The sequence below is a fragment of the Perna viridis genome, chromosome 3 (assembly GCF_037379345.1).
Source record: "Perna viridis isolate PV_CMFRI_1.1 ecotype Kerala chromosome 3, ASM3737934v1, whole genome shotgun sequence".
Lineage (NCBI taxonomy): Eukaryota > Metazoa > Mollusca > Bivalvia > Mytilida > Mytilidae > Perna > Perna viridis.
The window spans coordinates 25,055,493-25,077,776 of NC_142447.1; the positions used below are offsets into that span (position 1 = coordinate 25,055,493).

The 22,284-nt window shown below is 31.3% G+C and overlaps 1 protein-coding gene across 2 annotated transcripts in view; it reads right to left on the reverse strand.

The window, feature by feature from the left end:
• Positions 1 to 992: 992 nt before the first annotated feature.
• Positions 993 to 22,284, reverse strand: part of LOC148621578 (C-X-C chemokine receptor type 1-like) — a 33,833-nt gene continuing 12,541 nt past the window's right edge. For both annotated transcript variants that reach the window (XM_088576094.1, XM_088576095.1), the window contains 2 exons: positions 20,522 to 21,817; positions 993 to 9,863 (listed from right to left, as the gene is read on the reverse strand). In XM_088576094.1, coding sequence (XP_088432220.1) covers positions 9,834 to 9,863; positions 20,522 to 21,796 — 1,305 coding nt within the window. In that variant the 5' untranslated portion in view covers positions 21,797 to 21,817 and the 3' untranslated portion in view covers positions 993 to 9,833. The remainder of the gene's footprint in view (positions 9,864 to 20,521; positions 21,818 to 22,284) is intronic.

Consider the following 22,284-nt stretch of genomic DNA (forward strand, 5'->3'; position numbering starts at 1 on the left):
ACAGTTTATAGGGAAACAAACTTTAAAGTCAGACATCAGAGAGTACGGTAATTAAAGGTCAATGAAGCATACATCATTCAAAGACAATCATTATAGAGAACAAGAACAGTTGGCGAGTCTAGGCAAATAAGAGAGTACAGAGAAGAACATTTAACTGGACAAACAATATTAACAGTCAATAATAATATAGAGTACAGAGTACAGGAACAATTGACTGTTCAAACAACATTTACAGTCAATCGTAAGAGAGTGCAAATTACATGAACAGTTGACTGGACAAACATCATTTGCAATCAGTCATAGGAGAGTACAGAGTACATGAACAGTTGACTGGACAAACATCATTTACAGTTAGTCATATGAGAGTACAGAGTACATGAACAGTTGACTAGACAAACATCATATACAGTCAATCATAAGAGAAGACAGACGCAGCTGACTAGGTAAATGTCATTTAGTCAATCAAATGAGGGCTAGGAAAAGATTACCCGACATTTACTGTTCATTTATTCTGTAGTTTTAGTGTTTCTTTGTTACTTCGTGTGTGTTATTTATGTGTTTTTTTTAATATATTTAATGCTTTACACAGGTTGATGTCCACAGGTTTGTTTCTGGTTTGGTTAAGACGGGACTTCCTTCAGGTTTTTTTTGGTTCATTCGGCTATTGTCATTTTAGTAAGTTGAATTTTTTTACTGTTTAATGCAGTTTAATTCATAGTTTTGGTTTAAGCAGTTTTTTTTCTGTTTTCAAATTTATTGGTTAGTTTTCAGCTAAATCCCAATGCAATGTACTTCTCTCTGTTTCTTGTACAGCAATTTGTTCACTTCAAGATTTGAAAAACTATATTACAATTGTCAAATGCTAGTTTCTGAACTTGTTCTTGAGTTAAATTTTTAACTCTGTTTTCATTTCTAATTGTCACGGTCTTGTTTATCAATTTCAGCATTTTTTCATGTATATATTCGGAGAGCACTGAATTAAAGTAAAACCATTAACACTTATCATTTTTATTGATACTTGAGCAATATTTCATGTTACAATGAGCATGCACACTTTACATATCTACATAACAATAGGCTTAACATATAACTATATATAGAAGACTTTAAAATAATAACAGCTTGGACAAAGGCAAGAAACCAGGGATTAAAATGCAAGAAAACAGACTTTACAGTTTTCATATAGTTATGCACCACATAATAAAGTCTGAGATTTAAGCCTTATTGTAAGAAACAACATATTGACATTGCTTTAGTACCACTAGGGATGGATCAAAAAATCTGAAAGAGGGGCGTACAGGCTTTTATTTGCTCTTTTTTGTCCAACTTTTTTTTTTTTACAAAATAAACATTGTCAACAAGAACAACTATCTTTAAAAATAAAGACAGCCAAAGGAGTAAAATTTGTTCATTTTACTGATAATTTTCAACATTTCATTCAGGAAATAACACATGGCATGCAATTTTAATTTTTCGATGCAGTTTTTTCGAACGCCACTAAGTTCAGCCAATCGGGAAAAAGAATTACTATCTGAAGACTTTTGTTTCCATGGAAGAGCGTCTTTAAGGTCAAAGGGTAAAAAGCGAAACTATACCGACTGTGTCAGAAAAAGGAGGGTTCAGATCCGTCACCGACAGGCAAGTTCTCTGACCTGAGGGAATAAGAGTTGCAAAGGAAATCAAATGCCAGTATGGATCAAACAAAACATTAAACAAATTACTTTGTATGATAATGTACAAGTTTATATTACCCTGATTATTATCATCATTTATCATTTTAAATGATTATTTACAAGAAAAAAGATGTAATATATATGACCTGCTTTCGAGTTTGAAAGTGATAATAAACTTTCAGAAAAATTCTAACAGAGTATGTTTGGAATATCGTACCATTGAGCAATTAAGCAAACAAATGATTTACAGATTTAGTCACTCATTATGTATATGTAGTATTCTACAAAGTATTTAAAGAGATGCTAAAAATTTAAAAACAGTGCTCAATCAATTCTACACTATATTTAATATTTACCTTAAAAATGTTGCCATCAAATATTTTTACATAAAGAATTGCATATGGTGATTGACCTTTCTTAAAAGTCTTTTGTACAACAAGGACTACATCCATTAAGAACTGTACTCTGTTGGCGTAGTAAAGATCTAAAAATGTGCATAAACAAAAAGGCACTACTTCAGAGCAATAGTATGTTCAGTATGTACTATAACATGTTTTGATCTAGCTAATTCCAAATTGGATGAGGACTAATTTTTAAAATTCCTGATTAAATGCAGTGTGAAAATGGTAGTATAGTGATTTGATGGCTAAAAGTAGTCTTATTCAATAGAAGATTAAAACAAGTTTTTGTTCAAATCCAAAAAGAAAATATCCAAATGGATTGTAGGAAATCATGAAAACAGGCTAAGTGTACATAGACCCATGGTAACAACACTTTACATGATAGCTGTAGAAAGAGGAATGCAAAGATAGACGAAATTACAAGAGGTATAAACAGTAAAAACAAACAATTAATATCAACATCAATGCCCTATTGTCTCAATCAGTGCTGGTTGTCAGTTCTATGACTTGATTACTTATTCTGTAGATCCCTAGCTACTTGCTGGCTTCAGCAGTTTTCTTTCCTTCCAATATCCTATGCCGAATTGAGCATTTTTTTGAATAAATATGTTCCGAACTATTTAACTTCACGTTTAGCATGAAAATACCTGAATATTTGCTGCAAAATATGATGTATGGGCTTTCTTACTTGGCTCTATTCAGTAGTAGGTGTAGTTCAACTATTTTTGGGTTTATTTGAAAAAATACAAATCTGAAGTAAAATAATCTAGGATTTCTAATTAAACTGGACACAGACAGAATTTTGTCATAACTGTTAGCACTTTTCAGTAGCTTATTTTAGATGATGTGTCAAGTAATTATCTCTGTTGATATATATTCTTCTTGGCACATGCTGATATCTATAGGAGATTGACATGCATTATATAATTCCAAGACTGCATGTAGAGAGTGAAATGTTTGGCCAACTTATGCATCAAAACAGATAAGTGAATTCAGATGGGAAGGTCAAAACCATAACTGATTCAGAATCCATGGAATGTTCAATGGAATTTTCTGTGGAATTATTCCAAATAACCAAGATATGAGAGACACATTTGTGAAAGACTCTGAGAACTACAGAATAAGCAAATGTGTCACGTTCTGAGCATTTAACCAAATTAATAGAAAATGGATGGGAAATGCATATGCATATATATTTACATCACATTATGAACAAATCAAGTGTGTATATATAACAACAATTTTATGAATTAAATGAAGCTATTTAAGATTGCCCTTTACAAATACCATTCAATTCTTTCATGCCCTATAAAACTGATCAATTATCACAACCTTTGGTCAAATATTTTTCTAACCCAAGTACTTTAAAAAAAGTATCAACTTTCATGGTTTGGTGACAATATTTTGTTCTACTGTACTTACAATAAGTTTTATAATAAGGTGTTATACACCTGTTTCTGTATACCTGTAAACAAGTAATAGATGACATCAATAGAAAGGTCATGACTGGTATCTTAACCTATAGATGAACATACTGATAATGGATAGATCTGATAACAACATACTGAAGTTCCTGCAGTCCTTTTCACAAAAAATCGTAAGTGTGAAATTGATCGTAAATTATGACATCACAATACTATTTTAGGCTGTGACATCATCACTTACGATCAACTTTACACTTACCACTTTTTGTGAAATCCACGCCAGCTATGTTCACGCTCTCAATTTTTATGAGATACCATGCTGATATTAAATCTTTACATTAATTTGACCAGAAACATGAAAACTGATACTTTGATATAATAAAGTACTTTTACAAGTCAAACACAATTAATTATATCATAAGATAACTATCTATCATATGTAGCACTTGAGAGTTACACTTCATGCACTAGTTTCTTAATTTTGATTGAAATGTTTTTTCCTCAATGTTTGCTTTTCTCAACTTCACTAAAACCCTTCAAATTAACCACCTTACATTAAAACAACACAATCTTAATCAAGTAAATATATCTATGTAACATCAGTAGAAAAAAATTACCATTTATAATTTGAGTGAATAATTTACACTTCTTGAGAATTTCTACAATTAATATATTGAATATAAAATTATGCATGTATTTAAAACAATCCAGACTTGTATAACTCATGATTTTCAAATTTGAGAACCAGATACACACTGTACATTTATTTGATTATGAAATGAAATTATTTCATTACCCGTAATACATAATACTGAGAACATCTCAAATCTAGCCTACTAAATACAGTAAAAACTGTCTAAACCCTAAATAAACTGGTAACCTGTCCAAACCAAGTTCCCTTATGCCAGTTTCCTGTGTAAACCTAACACCTGCATAAACAGAACAAGTACATGTATTTCAGTCTGAAAGGGATACAGTTTAGACAGGTTTTACTGTCCAATGTATTTCTAAAGGCAAAATATGAAAATTATAAACAATGAATAATGACATGTCAAACAATACGAAATGAAAGCTTCATTATGAAACAATATTTTAACATGTAACACTAGGATATCTAAGAAAATGAAATACAGTCTATTTTATCTTCTCAATGCATAGCTACAGAACCATAGCCCTTGTGTTCAAGTGTTGTTGTCCTGTTGGCATAGGACCAGTAGTTAGAGCAAGTCTTGAAATAAATTCAAGTTATTAAAGGTGCAGATATTTATCTGTGATCTGCAGTGTTCATTAAAAAAGCTCAAGAAAAAACAAAGGCTATTGTTATGTAGTTCCTTAATGAGCTAGGAACCCAAGACTGGCTACCCATCCCTTTTTCTTCACTTGGTTCCTCACCGTCGCTTAATGCCACCCCTCCCTCAAAACACATTATACTCATGTTTCACTGGTTCAAAAGGATGAGCAACACATTCCTCACCATAACTTATTAATATGTATCAGTGAGTTAATCTCTTATTCATAATAGACTACGTCAGGGAAAAAACACGACAAATATATAAACAATTTCAAAAGGACGGCTATATATGATTATTTACAAGATAAATGGATTACCAGTATGGTTAAGCACTATATATAAATGACTAGCACTAATAATATTTCCAAAAACATAATGTAAATGTACAGTAATTGCTGCTACAAAGCTTTAAATTCATTGGATTACATTTCATTTTTGACAAATGAAGCAACTATACATTATTATATTTAACTTATTACAGGAACACATCATTTTCCTGACAGCTATGTTAAAACTTCTAATATAATATCTTTACATTGTAGTCATCTTAGTTAGCAACCCTTCAATATACACTATCAAATCCTTCAAGCTGACAACAAATATTGTAAACTGACAAAAGTAATAATTTTAACTACACAGGCATAATTATTTCACATGATTTTCACCTGAATTGAACAAACTCTGTGCAATTTTGGTGAAAAGACCCTTCACATGAAATTCATGTGAATTGTTATCATAAAATTCATGTTAAGTGAAATTCATATGAAGCTTGATTAATATGAAATTCAAGTGAAAAATATTGCCTAATTAAATTTGGTTAGAGATATCAATCCTTCCCATGCAAAAAGTAGTCACTTCCAAGAAAACTATTTTTTAGGGCCTTTTTCAGATAAATTGTTCATCAACATATACCTACATTTGTGAGTAAGAAAACTGAAAACACATTTTTTTTTTAATAAAATGGGCTTGAAGAGGCAGTCTTTGGCTACATACTATTCTTAACCATACAATAATAAAGCCCCTTGTGTCAAATCACAAGAATTATTGGGAATAAGGTTACAAAATATAACCACTTATTTCCTACCCACAATTTGTTGTTTTTCTTTAATAATATATAGTTACAATGTTTGATAATTATCAAGCAGAGCTCCTAAATGGATTGTTTTTTTTTCATTACTTAAATTGAAGTAAATGAAAATAATATTACATTTTTTTTACCCAAACTTAGCTTAACGGGTACAAATGATTAAAATATGCCCCTTAGAACCCTTAGAATTCAATTTTAACGTTAGATTTGTAATAATGTATGAAATGTGAAGTATAAAAATATTCTCATGCATCAAAACATCTTTATACAGATAAAATGACTATGAACAGAAATAAATTTTGAATTATTGCATTCGGCAACATCTGTTCCTACAGTAAACAAGAAATTGGAATATATTCTTTTTCCATATATTGACTTCTTTTTTAACAACTTGACAGTACAGTAACACCAGAATCAATAGTTATTGCATAAGCTGATTTTTATCTTACATAAAAATTTCATCAACATTAAATCAATTCACCTATATTAAAAGATATTATAAACAGCAAAAAATAAATAACAAAAACATCTTTTGTATCACTGTAATTCTGAATTTGTTAATCACTGGATGGACATTATCAATTGTTTTAACACGTCATTTGATTAATGTATCTCTATTACATGGCTTTTTTGTATTGCTAAACTTATGACTCACTTACCAATATTCAATATTTAAGTCATAATCTATGTTTTTTTTATGTATCACATGCTTTAACATTGTTAATGTCCTTTAATCATTTTATATTTCAACAGGGTAATTCTTAAAGAAATATTAACTTTTCTTAGTATGCACCAAAAAAAAAAAGTTATTTAATAAATAATAAGAAAATAAGTCTATGAAACATTTCCATGTATTTGACTATTTTTACTAGCCCAGTCAACATTAATATTAGTCTCTTAGGTATTGCACTGGAGACTTACATATGTAAGACTCAGACAAAAAAAAGTCAGTGAAAAAATGGCAAATGCCAAAAACAGTATTTTTAGTTATAGAGTTCCTTTTTGAGGTAGAGGGAAACTTCACAATACATGACAATTGTGTGCAAGTTATATAATAAAATTCAGCCTATCTTTAATAAAACTATATGGATTACATCATGCACCAGGAAATAATATATAACTACTAATATAACATCAATTTAAGAATTGTAGACATAAATACTTGAACAAAAACAAATTAAACTCACCCAAATAACAAATGATTCATAATGCAAATTTTTAACAACATGCCATATCATTTTCATTACAAACAAGGAAACCTAAACAAACAGAACAAGGTACAAACACAAAAAGGCCAACTAAAAAAAATTTCTTGGATCCAAGACCCTTCCTGATATAATTTATAAGTACTTCATTACCAATTATCAAATGAAAAAAAAAAAAATAACACATCCTTTGTTTTTTTTGTTGCTTTGAACAATGTCGAAAGAACTCATTATTCAAGGCAACAAATTTTTTTCATACCACCTTCAAAAATGCTTTTAGTGAAAATGGTTTGAGAACCAAGAAATGAACTCTGTATAGCCTAATTTCTAATTTATGAAAATCTAAACCACTGGCCTATATTGGTAATATAAGACACTAACATAGCCCTGATTCTCTGTTAATAAATATTTTGCTATAAGAGGTATACTTATTGTGAATGAGGTAAGCATAAAACCCGGAATACAGAAAATGAAATACATTAAAGCATAAAAATGTTCACTTTGTATCAAGTATAATATAAGGCACAAACAAATGCTGCTGTTAGCTACAATTATTCACAAAACAGGGTTTGACACTAACAGTGGTCCCGTGTCTACTTAATTTGAGAGACCTTAATATTTTGGGCTACCTAAATTAATTCTTAGAATTTTATTAATCCTAAGGACAGGATTGCAAAATAATGTCAAATACTACCTGATGTCATGTGGGCTATGTTAGTGCCAAACCCTGCAATAAAGATATAAAGCACTCTTAATACACTATATCTTCATGTTACTGGTAAATGTACATAAATATGTATTATCCTTCTTATTTACATTTCATATTATGAATACAATTGTACCAAAGAAGCATGATTTTCTTTAACAAATTTAATTACAGACAACGATAAAAGTCCAATCTTACACATCTAGTACTCTACAACTACAAGTAAATGTGATGACAAAATGTTGAGCTTCTGTAAAAATCACATCTTGTTACCAAAGTCTAATAGCAGTTACCAAGTACAGCAATAGGCTTGATTACTAACATCTCAAAAATCCAATTCAAAACCTAATATTTTAGAAAAATCATTTCCAGGCAGTATGTCCTAAAAGTTTAATCCTTCCCTTAATGGAATTTCCAAACAATTGGTTATCAAAAGACATTACCACCAATAGTGTTTCACATTTTTGGGCAGTGCTTGAGATCATAGGCGCAATTGTAACAGAAGTAAGAAGCTAAATTTCCTAAGATAACACGTTAATATTTGACAGATTAAAGCAAACATATGGTACCTTATTTAGAGTTAAATGATATTACTTCAATGTAAATTGTTGTTTATCATTACCTATGAAAAAAACAGTAATTGATGATATTTTCCTACTCTAATTCTTCTGAGATTTACAGCAGATATCATCCTACATAATTCCATAAGGAAATATTACAGCTTGATTGATCAAATTCTGTTGGAAAGACAACACAATTAGGAACTGACTTGTCTAGTCGAGAAGAGGAGATTACATGCCTAGTAATTTGATTCTTCCTTGAATGAGAAGATTAAAGGTTGACTTCAACCTACTGATACTACATGTACTAACAAGTATCTGATTTTGTTTACAAACAGCAATTGAAAAAGTTAACATAAAAAAAGTGCATGCATTTGTTTATAAATATAAATTGAAGTCATTTTTGAAGTCATTTAAAGTTTGGCTCTTACATACGGTCAAAGTTTACACGAGTAGGTCTAATGAGGACTCCAGATTCAAAAATGCTATGTTTAATTAAAAATATGAATGCTAAAGTATCTAGGGGTATATTTTTGCCAAACCATTTAGAACTATATTTTTGTCTTTCCATAAATAATGATATTTAACAATAACATAACTCCTACAGTTAAGTACCAGTACTTATCAGGATAGGGACTTTACCATGAAAATAAATGGCAACACTATAAATGGCGATATCTTAAATCCTCATCTGATGTTGATGGTTCAAACTCAATCCTTAATAATAGATTTAGGTATAAATATACTAGGATTGGTTTCCCTGCAGGCTTTTTGTTGAAAACATCTATATTTAGTTCCAATCATGTCAGAAAATTTTTGAGTAAATTGAATATTATCTAACCATTAAAGTTCCTACATGAAATAAGTATCTGATGAATTTACAAGGGTAAAACCCACTTAAGATTCACATTTAGAGGAATCAAAGGTTGAAAAAAAAAAAAAATACTGAAAAAAGAAAAATAATTCTGCATTGTATAACAAGTCTAGCGGTCCTTAAAAATAGCATTGTTTCAGATAGATCTCATTTAAATGTGATTAAGCTTATACAAACTGTGCAAAGTACCTATTACATGCAAATTTTTTTTTCTACACTGCTGTGCAGAATTAACTGATAGAGTGATTGTATTCTTAACAAATATTGACTAGAAAAAGAGATAATCATAACTGATATTTCGCCTGATATCAAAACATACTTTGGTAACATATTTTGGCTGATTGTTAAGAATACAATATACCTGAGAAATATCAAGACATGAAGAAAATCAACGAGGTAACCATCTTGTATACTGTCATGATATTTTTGAACAGGGAGGTAGATTCTGCCTCTCTGAATAGAAACATCCACTGCTATTTCATTGTAGCTGCCTTTGGTAACTTAAGCTTTCTCTTTGTTTTCCACCACAGAGTTTCTTACAGCTAACAACTCGTTCCTCAAGCCTTGACTTCATATTTTTATTTCCACTGGTAGTTTCCTCCAGCTCTTAACTCAATTCTTCATCTCTGACTCCAGTTTCACCTGCAATAAGAACAGCTACATTATTTAAACTCTGAATTTGAGGTTTATTAAAAGCATCTATTACAACAATTATGGCTATTAGATATAACTAAGGATTGATTTTGCATCAACAAGATCAAATGATAATTATAATAGGGTATTTAAGTCTCCTAATGTGATTCCATGGTTTGAGAAGAATGTGTCCTAGTCTACCGTTCAAATGTATTGAGATTTATAATTTGCAGCACATTGAGTTCAGTTTTAAAAGCAAAACACCTTTTTGTGTAAACATGCTGATAAAAAATGGCAAATTTATTTTTTTTACATGATAAAAGTGTTCAGAAAAAGCATTAATAAAAATTTTGCATTGTAAAACAGGGTTTCAAGAACATGGAAGTAAGCAATAAAATGCAGTTGGTCTTCAAATTTCAATATGTTCTACAATACGTAATGAAAATGAAACTAAAATGAGACTACCCTATTAGGTTTTACTGTGAATTACAAACAACAGTCAATTAAGGAGGTAGACCTAGGGTAAGGGACACAACTCATAGAAATCAATGGAATGTTTGTATTTAGCATTTTACATAAATCTCATGCAAGCTTTAAAGTAACTTAAAAGGAACGCTTGATGGGCTTTGGTAAAATAGAATATGATACAAACATATCACTGATTTCAAGAGTTATGTCCCCTATCCAAGGTCTAACCCCTTAATATATTCTTATTTCTTTACTAACAACAAAACAGACAAAATGCTAAAAACAAATCTCGATTTTCAAAAATATTTACTAAAAATACATTTACTGAACAAATCAGAAAACCATGAGTGTTGTTGACAACTTTATTGTATTTACAACATGAGGTAAAAGGCCGTGTCAAGATAAATTATGAAAGCGGATTTTATTAGCAATTTAAAAACATTAACAAAACAACTTTTGTCAATAAAAACACACTATTCTTTCTTATGTAATAATATCTAAGTACAATAAGAAAATAACAATTCTAAAGCATGTGATTTATATTATCCTCTTAATGACAATAGAAGAAATTCTGGGGTAACCACAAAGTTGTTTACATACAACCATTCCTCCCTCATTGGACAAAAAGTAGGACGAATCAATTGGATTGGTCAAAATGTAGGGCAGCGTATTGATTTTTTTTCACATAGAAATAAACAGACACAGTCAGTGGATGACTTTATTATGACCTTTCATTACAGTACAAAACACTCACAAATATACCAATGTAATGATTTTAAATGTCAAAAGATAGGTCGAATTTTTAAACTGCATAACAAAATTTGACTTTCAAAATGTTGATGTAATATCTAATAAAAATAAACAAGTGCCACTTCTTGTGCATCAAAATGTTTCAAGTTTTGTACTAACAAGATTCTCAACATATTTTATGAAAAACTTCTTCATACAAGACTTGGATAAAGTCATGAAAATTCAGAAACTAATTAACTTCTTTACCAGCTGTTTCATCACAAGTTCACATTAAAATAATATTATAACACTTTTTTCAACTGCAGGCTGATTCATGCTATAGAAACATTAATTCATTTACATTTTGTTACTCTTAATGATGTGTCACAGTCCAAAGACCAGATATTTATTCAAATTGTTAAAGGGTAGCAACTTTGTACATATTGGATTGTTCAGATTAAACACAGACCTGATAAATTTTATAAAAAAAAAAAAGAAACAGAAGATTAATGGCTTCTAACTCAAACTTAATGGAAATCTTCCAGTTCAAATAACAGCAGGAAAAACAGATCAAGCTATTTATAGTATGATAAGGAAATTTTCTATTACTACATGTACTAGTATCTTACTTAAACACAAATATTTTTTTTTTATTAAACTAGTTTAAAAACAACTGTTTGCAAGTACATGTACTAACAGTATCTAATTATCACACCAATACTGTAATTGTGTGGGTTTTCTTTGGCCTCGTACACAGCCTGATTAACAGATGGTGTGAAGTATTAACAGTGTGTACAAAACAAGGTGGCTTGTCAAAAGTGTAGCAAAGTAATCACTTACTCTATCAGATTATAATCAGATGCACAATAATGCTTGGCAGAAGGATACCCAACTTTTATGTATTTCTCAACACATGTTGACTTAATGGACAATCTAATTTTCAATTTATGCGATTAAAATTTTCATCAACTTGCCAGACAGGACACAGGTAACAAATGTTTATGTCAAGCTGTGAATTTCAATTATGAATGTGACTATACCTTACTTCACACAGAAGTCAATTTTAAATTTATATAGGGACAGTTTAAGAAGCTTTTCCAGAAAAGAAGGAATGTTACATTCTATGTTTCACTTTGAATGCCCAAAGGCTATACCTTGGCAGAGCCATTGTCCTGAAGTTGCATTAAAACTGGATATGGAATATAAACAAAGTGCTGTTAGCACTGGAGTTTTTTGATTCACGTGAAAATTGTAGTATGAACAATATTTAAAAGATTACATAATGTAATCATACATTTGTATTTCCCATATTATTAAGAACTGTTTTCCTTATATGTAAAAACTGAATATCAATCAATTACTGATCTCTGAAGTAAAAACTGTAATTGATAGATAGTATCCAACTTCACACACATTTACAAACTTCATTTTGTTTTACCTATTTCTCAATTTTATAAACCTTTGTTAAAATTAATTTGCAATCTCATTCAAAAGTATTTCAACAGAGTATTATCCTACACTATAATTATACCAAAATGGAACTAATTTCACTTAAGAAAATAATTTCCTTGATCAACATAATAAGGTTTTCAAAATTACACTTTTAATCCATTTGAATTTTCCCACCAATCTGACTTGGTTAAATTCACTGCACTACACTTCCTATGTATCAATCATCATATATCAATGCTGGAGATTTTGACTGATGATTGTTTTAAATGAAACATGCTTAGCACACTCAATGCTTCTTGGCACATTACTGGAAGAACTTCATTCCCTGCATGCTAATTAATTAATAGACATCTAAAAAGGAGTCCCTCAAATCTTCAGTTCATGGCTAAACAGATTTACATGAAAATTTCACCACAAATAGATCTCATCATGCTGAACATTTTACCCTACATGTATGTCAGAATTTGGCTAGACAGTTTTGGGGATTTATGCAAATTTCTGTCTGACCCCTATATTCTATTTTTTAGTGATGGTATCCATGTTTTTAGACAGACTTTTGAAAAATTGTTAAAGACAACAGACCCAAAGTGATGGCAATACATGTAGTTCACTTAGCTTTCTAGGCCACATCAGCTAAAGAGTCGATTTTTAGAGATGTAGCACATTTGACCCCTTATTACCTGAAAAACAGTTAGAGATATCTGAAATATGATTAAAAAATGCAGGCAAAGATCGTCAAAATGAATCCAATAAAAAATTTCATAAATCGGAACGTAAATAAACAAGTTATTGTACATGTCCTGACATCATGAAAATGCATGTTTCTGCACCCTTTTGGCCCCTAGTTCTGAAAAGTTCAAGTCTTTACCTCCCATCCCCACCCCCCACCCCCCCGCAAAAAAATTCCTTGAGGTATAGAATATTGTGAAACAATATAAACATACCTATGCCTTTACTGGACTTTAAATGAAGTTGAATTCAATGAAATGCCCCTTATTCTTCCAAAATCAATACCAACCTTTCTTTTGTGGCTAGAAACTGTCAGAGAAGAGGTTTTGAAAAATTGTTCATGAAGTTGGACTACAACGAATATCAAGTGATGGCAATAGCTTTCATGGCCCTTTGGGTCAGGTAAGCTAAAAAGTCTTAACTCCCATAAAATTTGGGTTTTCTTCACCCAAAGAGAAGGATATGATGATACAAAATCATCTACCCTGTAATGTAATATCCTGTCGTCAGATATTCTGTCTCCATACAGTACTGGACCTCAACTGCCATTGGCAAATCACAAGTTACATGTAACTCAAGGGTTATCAACTATAAGTAAATTCAAAATTGTAGGTTTAAATTTTGGATAATTAATTGACTTTTTATTGAAAAAACCTTGAAGTTTATTTTTCCTTGTGTTCAAAGAACAAATTTATTCTTTGACAGAAAAGATAATGTTTGTGGAACCATTTCAAATATTTACATAGCAATAAATAAATTGTCACATCAATCATCATTTGGCAGCAGAACAAAACCCATAAAACTGTTGTCTTTTTTTTTTTTAAATATAGCACACAATTAACATATTTTCTAGGTTATGCATCCATGTAATTCTCTACACTCTACTTATAGGTGTATACAAGGCTACAGAAAGCATATGTCCAGTTATTTGTGAGAAGTGAAACTTATCCTAGAGAAAGTTTACATTTGTTAGTTTAGTTGCAAAAAGTTCATTTTTATGACAAACTTTCAGGTGGTTAGAACAAAATTTCTACTGAAATTCTAAAGAACTGAGTACATAAAATTATCTTTACTAACTTTACTAAAAGGTACTTGCAAAACATGCCATTCTCCAAAAATCCACAAAACAGTTAATAATATAAGAAGTATGTGGTAAATCTCAATCCAAGCCAAGGAAAAACAGGCTAAAGCATCAGTCTGAAAAAGGTGTCCTGTAAGTATATCTAAGTTTTGAATTTGAAAATTTAGTTCTTTATCACACAGACCAAAATCACCTTGAATAAAAAATGAAAAAAAAAAATAAATATATAAAATCATGATTTTCCATAAATTCTACCCCCAATATATTCTTGCTTTGCTTTGCTCAGCTTTTAGTTCTATTTATGCCCTAAACCTGAAATTCTGAATGCCATTTGCACCCCTCCTATTTATTAGAATACTTGTCATTTTCATGTGTAAAATTGACAGAAAAGGGCAAATAATGTCCTACTATCCCCCTTTTTCTGAGGAAAACCTACTGGCCACCTTCAAGTGTCGGAATCCACCTACTGGATCTACCCCTGCAATAATCACCAAAACAGAAACTTAAGTAATTCAAATGTGATAAACAACAGTATGCCATAATATGGTGAATACCAGTTCAAACCAAGCTACATTTTTGTGCAAAAAATACTTCTTCATTAAATATGACATTTAGGAAAACTTAACTATTTACTTACAATGCACTACATGTATACAGATAAGTGTAAAGTACATCATCTTGAAATACAATATAATGGCAAACTATGTCACCGAATTCAAGTTCTGGTTGACAACCTTCACGTACTGATTGTTAGTTAAATGACATGTACATGTATATCACAGCCTTGGAGATAAATTTAGACACAAAATTTCTCATTTTTATATATCTAATAATTCAAATGATGATTGAGTGACAAGATCAGGGCTTCATGTGATCATGGCATGTTGAATTATGTTTTAACCAGTATAATTGGAACCCACCTATATATTCTGTCTGGATTCTGTGAATAATCGGATAATTGAAAAAGTGAGCAAATTATGTACAGACAAGAAATAAGTTATATTGTACATGTATATTGCTTTTAGACTTGTCAGAGAGAAAGAAATTTTGTTTCTGGGGACAAATATACAGATACATGTCAATGGGATTCAAATAAATGACAGCTTCTTTAATTGATATTGGATTTAAAGAAACATAAATTCTCTACAGGACTTGCAGAAGTAAAATCTGTGAATCAATACTATCTATCAAAGTAAATCAGGAAATAGAATTGCAATCAGGCGACTTGCACTGTTATAGAAGAGCATCTTTAAGGTCAAAGGATAAAAAGCCAAACTATACCGACTGTGTTGGAAAAATAGCTAAATGTACTATGGATGATTTTAACATTAACCAAAATGTCCTAAGATGGTTGAAACGTCCTATATATCAAGTGAAGGAATAAACCCAAAATTATATTATAACTTTAAATTTGTATTCCTGTAATTACATTCAAATAATTAAACAAAGAATTTAGGTGATGCCAATACAATTTTAAAATCAATTCAAATTTTAACACACATATACATTGTAGTCCTCTTTTAAGGTCAGAAAAACTTTTGATTGTACATGGTGATTGTGTACCAATAAAAAAGAATTATTTAAATGAACTAAACACCTGTAAATTGGAAATATACCCTAATTAATTAAATAATTGGCAAAGGGTCAAGTTATTGGGGTGAATTACTGTATGTAAAAATAAGAACATTATATATAATGACCTCCATCTACTATTACATGTATAAGAATTTTAGTCCCTTTTATAATACCAAGGGCACCCCCTTAATCAAGATACTGCCATCAGTTGTACTATTGTGTAATGCACTTTAAAAGTCACTTTTACAGGGAGTTATAAGACCTTGTATTCCCCCAATTAAATTTTCAGAGTTCTCATTAATGTAAATGGTCCTCCAGCAAAGGCTACACATCTATTTTACTTCATGCTAAAGGTAATGGTATTACTTATGGTATAAAATCAAGGTTATAATGTTGACAACAGACTTAAAGTCATCAAGTCAACAGTTTTACAGTTTACATCATGAGCTCATTGACAGTTATGGTCAGGTCATCTCCACCATAAGATTAGATTTGTTCACTATATGAAACAGTTCATTTTTCATTTTTTAAAAATAATATAAAATGTGATTCAAATACCATATGCACCAACAGGTTTTATTACTGAACTTTTGCCCTCAGACTCAAGTTCAATCTTCAGTCAGACAAAACAGCTGTTGCACTCAAAATAAGTCAGTCACTTAATACTTATTTTTTAACCCTAAGAAGTATGGAAATAGATAAACTTTTGTCAACTGAAAGCCTCATAAATTACTAAAGCCTGCCCTAAAGAGAAAGTTTTCTGGTCCACCACAGGACAACTGCTGTACATAAATGATCCTCTTAAAACATCTACTAACATCTTATTAAAATAGTAAACATAACTCTTATAAGATGCCACTGAATGTGTCAAGTGAAGTGTAAAATAACACTGTGATGGGACAGTGACTCCTGCAGTGCATGTTAACTCAAATCAAGGGCAAACAAGAGGCTCTCCAAGAGGCTGAATCGCTCACCTTGCAAACCATGCCCTATTAACTAAGTAAGTAATGGTATTATGCTTTGTTACCATGTTTGTCAAAAACTTGCTGAAAAAGAGCATATATTGATGAATGCTATAAGTTCAAAAGAGTACCAAGGCACTGTAAAATGTTGAAAATGCCTTGAGTGTTTTAGAACCTCTGGAAAAAAATTGAGCAGGAGTCCCCCTATACCCTGTTATTCCACCAGGTAAGTGGGGACATTAGTCCAGTATACATTTGCAGAAAAAGAACACAAAATGAAGTAAAACCAACATTTTCAACATTATCCAACATTTTCATCATCCCATTCATATCAGGAGACAATGTTTACTATATAAACCAATTATCGTTGAAATCAAAGCAAGTATAAAAATATGCAGGAAATGGATGCCCAAAACAATCTTTCATCATCATAATTCAACTTAAAACACCTAGTTTCCTGAACATACCAAAAATCATTGGAATCTGAGCATCTGGCGAAAATGGTTGAAATATGTCAGCCATTTTGATTATGGCCGCCTAAAAATTAATTTCAATAAAGCCAGTCAACTCAAAATATTATGTTTATCTTGTGAGAAGTTTTTATTTTCATTATTCTTTTATAGTTGACGAAAAAATAGCAAAACAAGAGGCTTTCAAAGAGCATGAATTGCTCACCTGACAAACAATACCCACAATAGAATTGGGCTTAATTCAACAGTTTTTGAGTCATTTGAAAAAAACTGTATTTCAATCCCTTTGTTCTATTTTTCGTAACTGCAGTCATGTTTTTCATCAATCAAAAATCCAAACTGACATTTCAGGCAGGATACCTTAAAACCGGTAATACCAACTTTCATTAAATTCTGTACAGTAAATCCTGAGGAGAAGATTTTAACATCAAAAACAGCAAAATACATCCAGAAAAAGGGCAACAACTCAAATATGGGTCAACAAATTTTCACCCAAAAATTTGACCACAGATACATGTAGATCTCATCATGCTGAAGTCTTTCATCCATGTCAGAATTTGGTTAAACCTAACGATTTTGGAGATACATACAAAAATCCCCTGTATGACCCCTATGTTCAATTTATAGTAACAGATGCCATGTTTTTCCACCGATCAAAAATCCAAACAGTCAGTTAAAAACCCTAAAAACAGTAACACCACTTTCACTGAACTCTGTATTTCCTATTTGCGGAGCTCGGGATGCAGCCATATTTTATCCTGTTTTTGCAGAGTTACCTCCCGTAAGAGCAGGTATAATTTCAAAGTCTCTCTAATCGATGTTTGGATTCGGGTGCAGAAAAAAAGAGGTAACTCGAATGAAAATGGAATCCCCAGCAGACAAACAAAACAGTGCTCCCAAAATCACATTTTGTTCGTAGGTTACATAAGGATGATTTTCATTTGTATCCTGGGTAAAGAAAATTTATGGCAGGGTCAGTAAAACAAGAAATTCCCTTACGACTTTCGAGATTTTCTAAAGTATTGTCGATATTGGATGGAAAACCTTACGTGTTCCGAATAGACACCTGCTCCAAAGGGAGATTAATGTTGACAAAATGTTGGTCAGCAAGTCGGGATGTAGTTTCTGAGGAGGAGAGCTTGAAAGTTATAACATCAAAAAACAGCAAAAAAACATCCAAAAAGGGCAGTAACTCCAACATGGGTCAGGTCTCACTAACCACTTCCAGGTCAAATGGCCAACGCCCTATGTAGTACCAAAAACACACAGAACCTAGACCTATGGATTGTAAGTGCATTATTTGTGTGTATTCTGATTAAATTTAGTCAAAATAAAGTTGAGAATGTGTACTTTAAAATCATATATGTAATTTACTACAAAAGTGTATGAATATTATTCACATGTGTGAGTAATTTGCCTCCATGCTGTCAGTTAGCAGAATAGGTAAAAATGTTGATTTTCAGTATTTTTATTCAAGTTAATTTTGTGAAGAATTTCTACGGTCATTGTACCATTAGAATAATGATTTTGAAAGCCTGATTTCCTAAGCTTTGCAATGGTATGCAACTTTAAGGTGTCATTTGTCCTGAGAATTCACAGTGAAACATTGAAAATTACTTGTTTAACATATAAAGTAATGGAAACTTTAGAAGTGGTTAGTGAGACCTCAAAAGATTTTCACCAAAATAACATCACAGATAAATCTCATCATAGTGAACACTTTTGCCCCTGTCAAAATATGGTTAAACCTAACAGTTATGGAGACAAATGCAAAAGACTGCTGTCTGACCCCTGTTTTATTTTCGGTAACAGTGGCCATGTTTTTTAACAAATCAAATATCCAAACAATCATATTGTGCAGGATATCAGATATTCTAAGGAACATTAAGTTTCATTGAAATCCATTCAGTAGTTTCATAGGAGAAGATTTTTTAAAAATTGTTAATGACGATGACGACAATGACGGACGCCAACTGATGGCCTATGGCTATGTGAGCTAAAAAAATTTAATTCTGTGTTTTCAGGACCATTTATAGGTACTCTATTATCTATTTTTGGTTTCTTCATAATGGGTGTCAGTATATTACAGCGATGCTTTTTATTTACCATAACTACCACTATGCTATGTCTTCAGTTCAACACTACATGTATTTACATTAAGCAAGAATGTTTAACTGCATCTGATTTTTAACATTTCTTTACAGTTACAATGTAGTTTGGTGTTATTTTTATGTATCTTCAACTGTGAACTTAAGATAAAACAAGAAGTGCCACTCTAAAACCTCTTTCTAACCAGTAAGAGGATATTATGCAGATACCTGTATCAAAATAAAATACTTGTAATTAGATCTCAATTATGATAAAGCCCATCAGTGGAAAAAACAGGTTCAATGAACTCTAAGGTCTGCTGACTAAAAGTACAATCTCCCCATTACACTATAATGATCAAAAGCAAAAAGACTGTTCTGTGCATGTCTGACCTAAAAATAACTGACCTAGAAATGAGACAATCTTTGCAATTCCTTTGGGTGTATATGTACATGTGTATCACACTGTAGTAAAATTTCAGCAAAGTGCAACTTGATACAACAGTTTTTGCAACTACTGATCAGTCTGTGACTTAAGCCATTAGTCCAATGTCCCAAGACTGGTAAATTTCAATTCAGACTTATAATTTTTTATTGCTACTGGTTCTGATTGGACAAGTTGAGAAGAAAAATATGCCTCTGTTTTTTATTTTTTTTCTAATGTCATTATACATGTAGTAATAGGCAATTCATTATTGTAAACAACTAACTGCAGTCTTATTAGGTAATAAAATTATAAACCTTTTAAAATGTTTATTTTTTCGGACTAGTAAATCAGTTTTAAGACTGATGAGATTTTGTTTACTAGTCCAGTTGACTAGTTATCTAAATTTTTTGGCGCAGACTGTTGATTCTATGTTAAAGCTTGATTTCAGAATGATCCATTCACTTATACTCAAGTTAATGTCTGAAAACAAGATTGTCTTCATACTCCAGACGAAGAGAAAGCTGGTGATGACAAAGGCAGCAAGATACCATTATACAACTGCAGATTTTTTTTTGTGGTTGTACAAACTGTATAAAAATAAAAAATAACTGCACTGACTATTAAGTAAGTAGATTTACTCAGCCACTGACTTGTGCACATTTTATCAGTTTACAAAATGGAACATACCTCTGAAACCATACCATTTTTCTCATCACAGATGGAGCCAACGAACATCGGGATATTTTTGTCGCAGTCCTTATTGTTGATAAAGATAGAAATAGGACAAGCTTTGTAGTCAACATTTTGTAGAGATTCTCGTTCTATATCTATATCTTTTCCTTGTTTAATGAATTTTTCCTCTTCCACTGCTGGGGGATTGTTTTCCTCCAGCGATATATCTTCATTTTTGTCTAATTCATTGTCACTTTCAAGACTTTGGTCTTCTTTTATTTCTTCCCGATCATCTTCCTCGATGAGATTGGTGTGATTTGACATCCCGCTATCAGTTTTCCGTCTCCTTGGACGATGTTTTTTCTCACGACATGAGTTGCAATTAAGAATTTCATCGAAACTTTGTCCAAAGTAATACGAGAACTTTGCATATATAATTGGACGCAAAGCCAAGTCAATAAAATACACACCAATTGTGTACTCAGAAATATCAAATAAAGTGTTCAACTTCTCATGGTCCTCATCACTTGCTTCTAATATGTTCATTAACTCAAAAAGATGTCTTGCTCTATAAAAAATCATAATTTCCACAACTTCATGGGGTAATTTAAAGATTGCAAAAGTTAAAACTAGACATGTTACCATTCTAGAAAACCTACGTTCCCGAGATGAGTAACTCTCATCGTAAAATCGCATACTAAGTACTTTCGTCAAAATATACAAGATGATTATAACAAAAATTGGAATCATATATGAAAAGCTAAATCTCAACCACATGATTCGCTCATCTTCCTCTGACAGCGTTGATCCTAGTTCAATACAACTATTAAGTCTCTCCTCAAACATGACTGTCTTCAAATTCAAAACATTTGTCAAGCAAATGACAATCCATATCACAATACATGCAACTAATGTATGCACTACATAGGACCGAGAGCGAACTCTGTCATTCAACATAATACAACGAATGATACTGAATAAAACTAAATGAAGACCAGCAACATATCTACAAACTGATGTTAGGTAAAAGTGAGATTTACATAATGGTGTATTCATTAAGCTGCTAAGTCCTAACTGTTCAAAAATGTTATACGGAATTTCCATGATCATGTTGAGAATGTCAGCAAATGCCATCCCTCCTATAGCAATGTAGATAGGAATTCTGGGATATTTGGAAAAGATCAAAGCTCTAATGACAAGCACATTGCCTATCAAGCATATAATTCCAATAAGTCCTATCAACACAATGTTGACTACCATCCCATGTTCTAGATTCTTGTCTTCCTCCATCTCCAAGGTGGTAGTTAGTTACTAAAATATAAAAAAAGCATGGGTGCAAATAATGTTGTAAAATAAAATCCTGAACAATTTTCAGTTTAAATCATGATTTTTAGGATAATTAGAAACAATAAAAAAAAACATCAATCCTCAACTCAGTAAAGTACATGTACATGTATATGTATCAATTGCCTAAAATTTTCTGTTTTCTAAGAGAAATTTGGACACAATATGAACTTTTGTAAGTATAACAACAATCATGAAAACTTACAAATGTACTTTTCCATGTTTTTGGACGAATAAAAAATTCCCACATCAGTTCTATGCAGTATACCCCAAAGAACACTCATAACAAGTTCGGTTTCAATTGGTCAAGTAGTGTCAGAGGAGATTTTTGAAAAAAATAACATTAAAAATAGCAAAAATCTTTGAAAAAGGGCAATAACTCCAACATGGCTTAATGGATTAAAACCAAAAGTTGACCAGATAGATCTCATCAT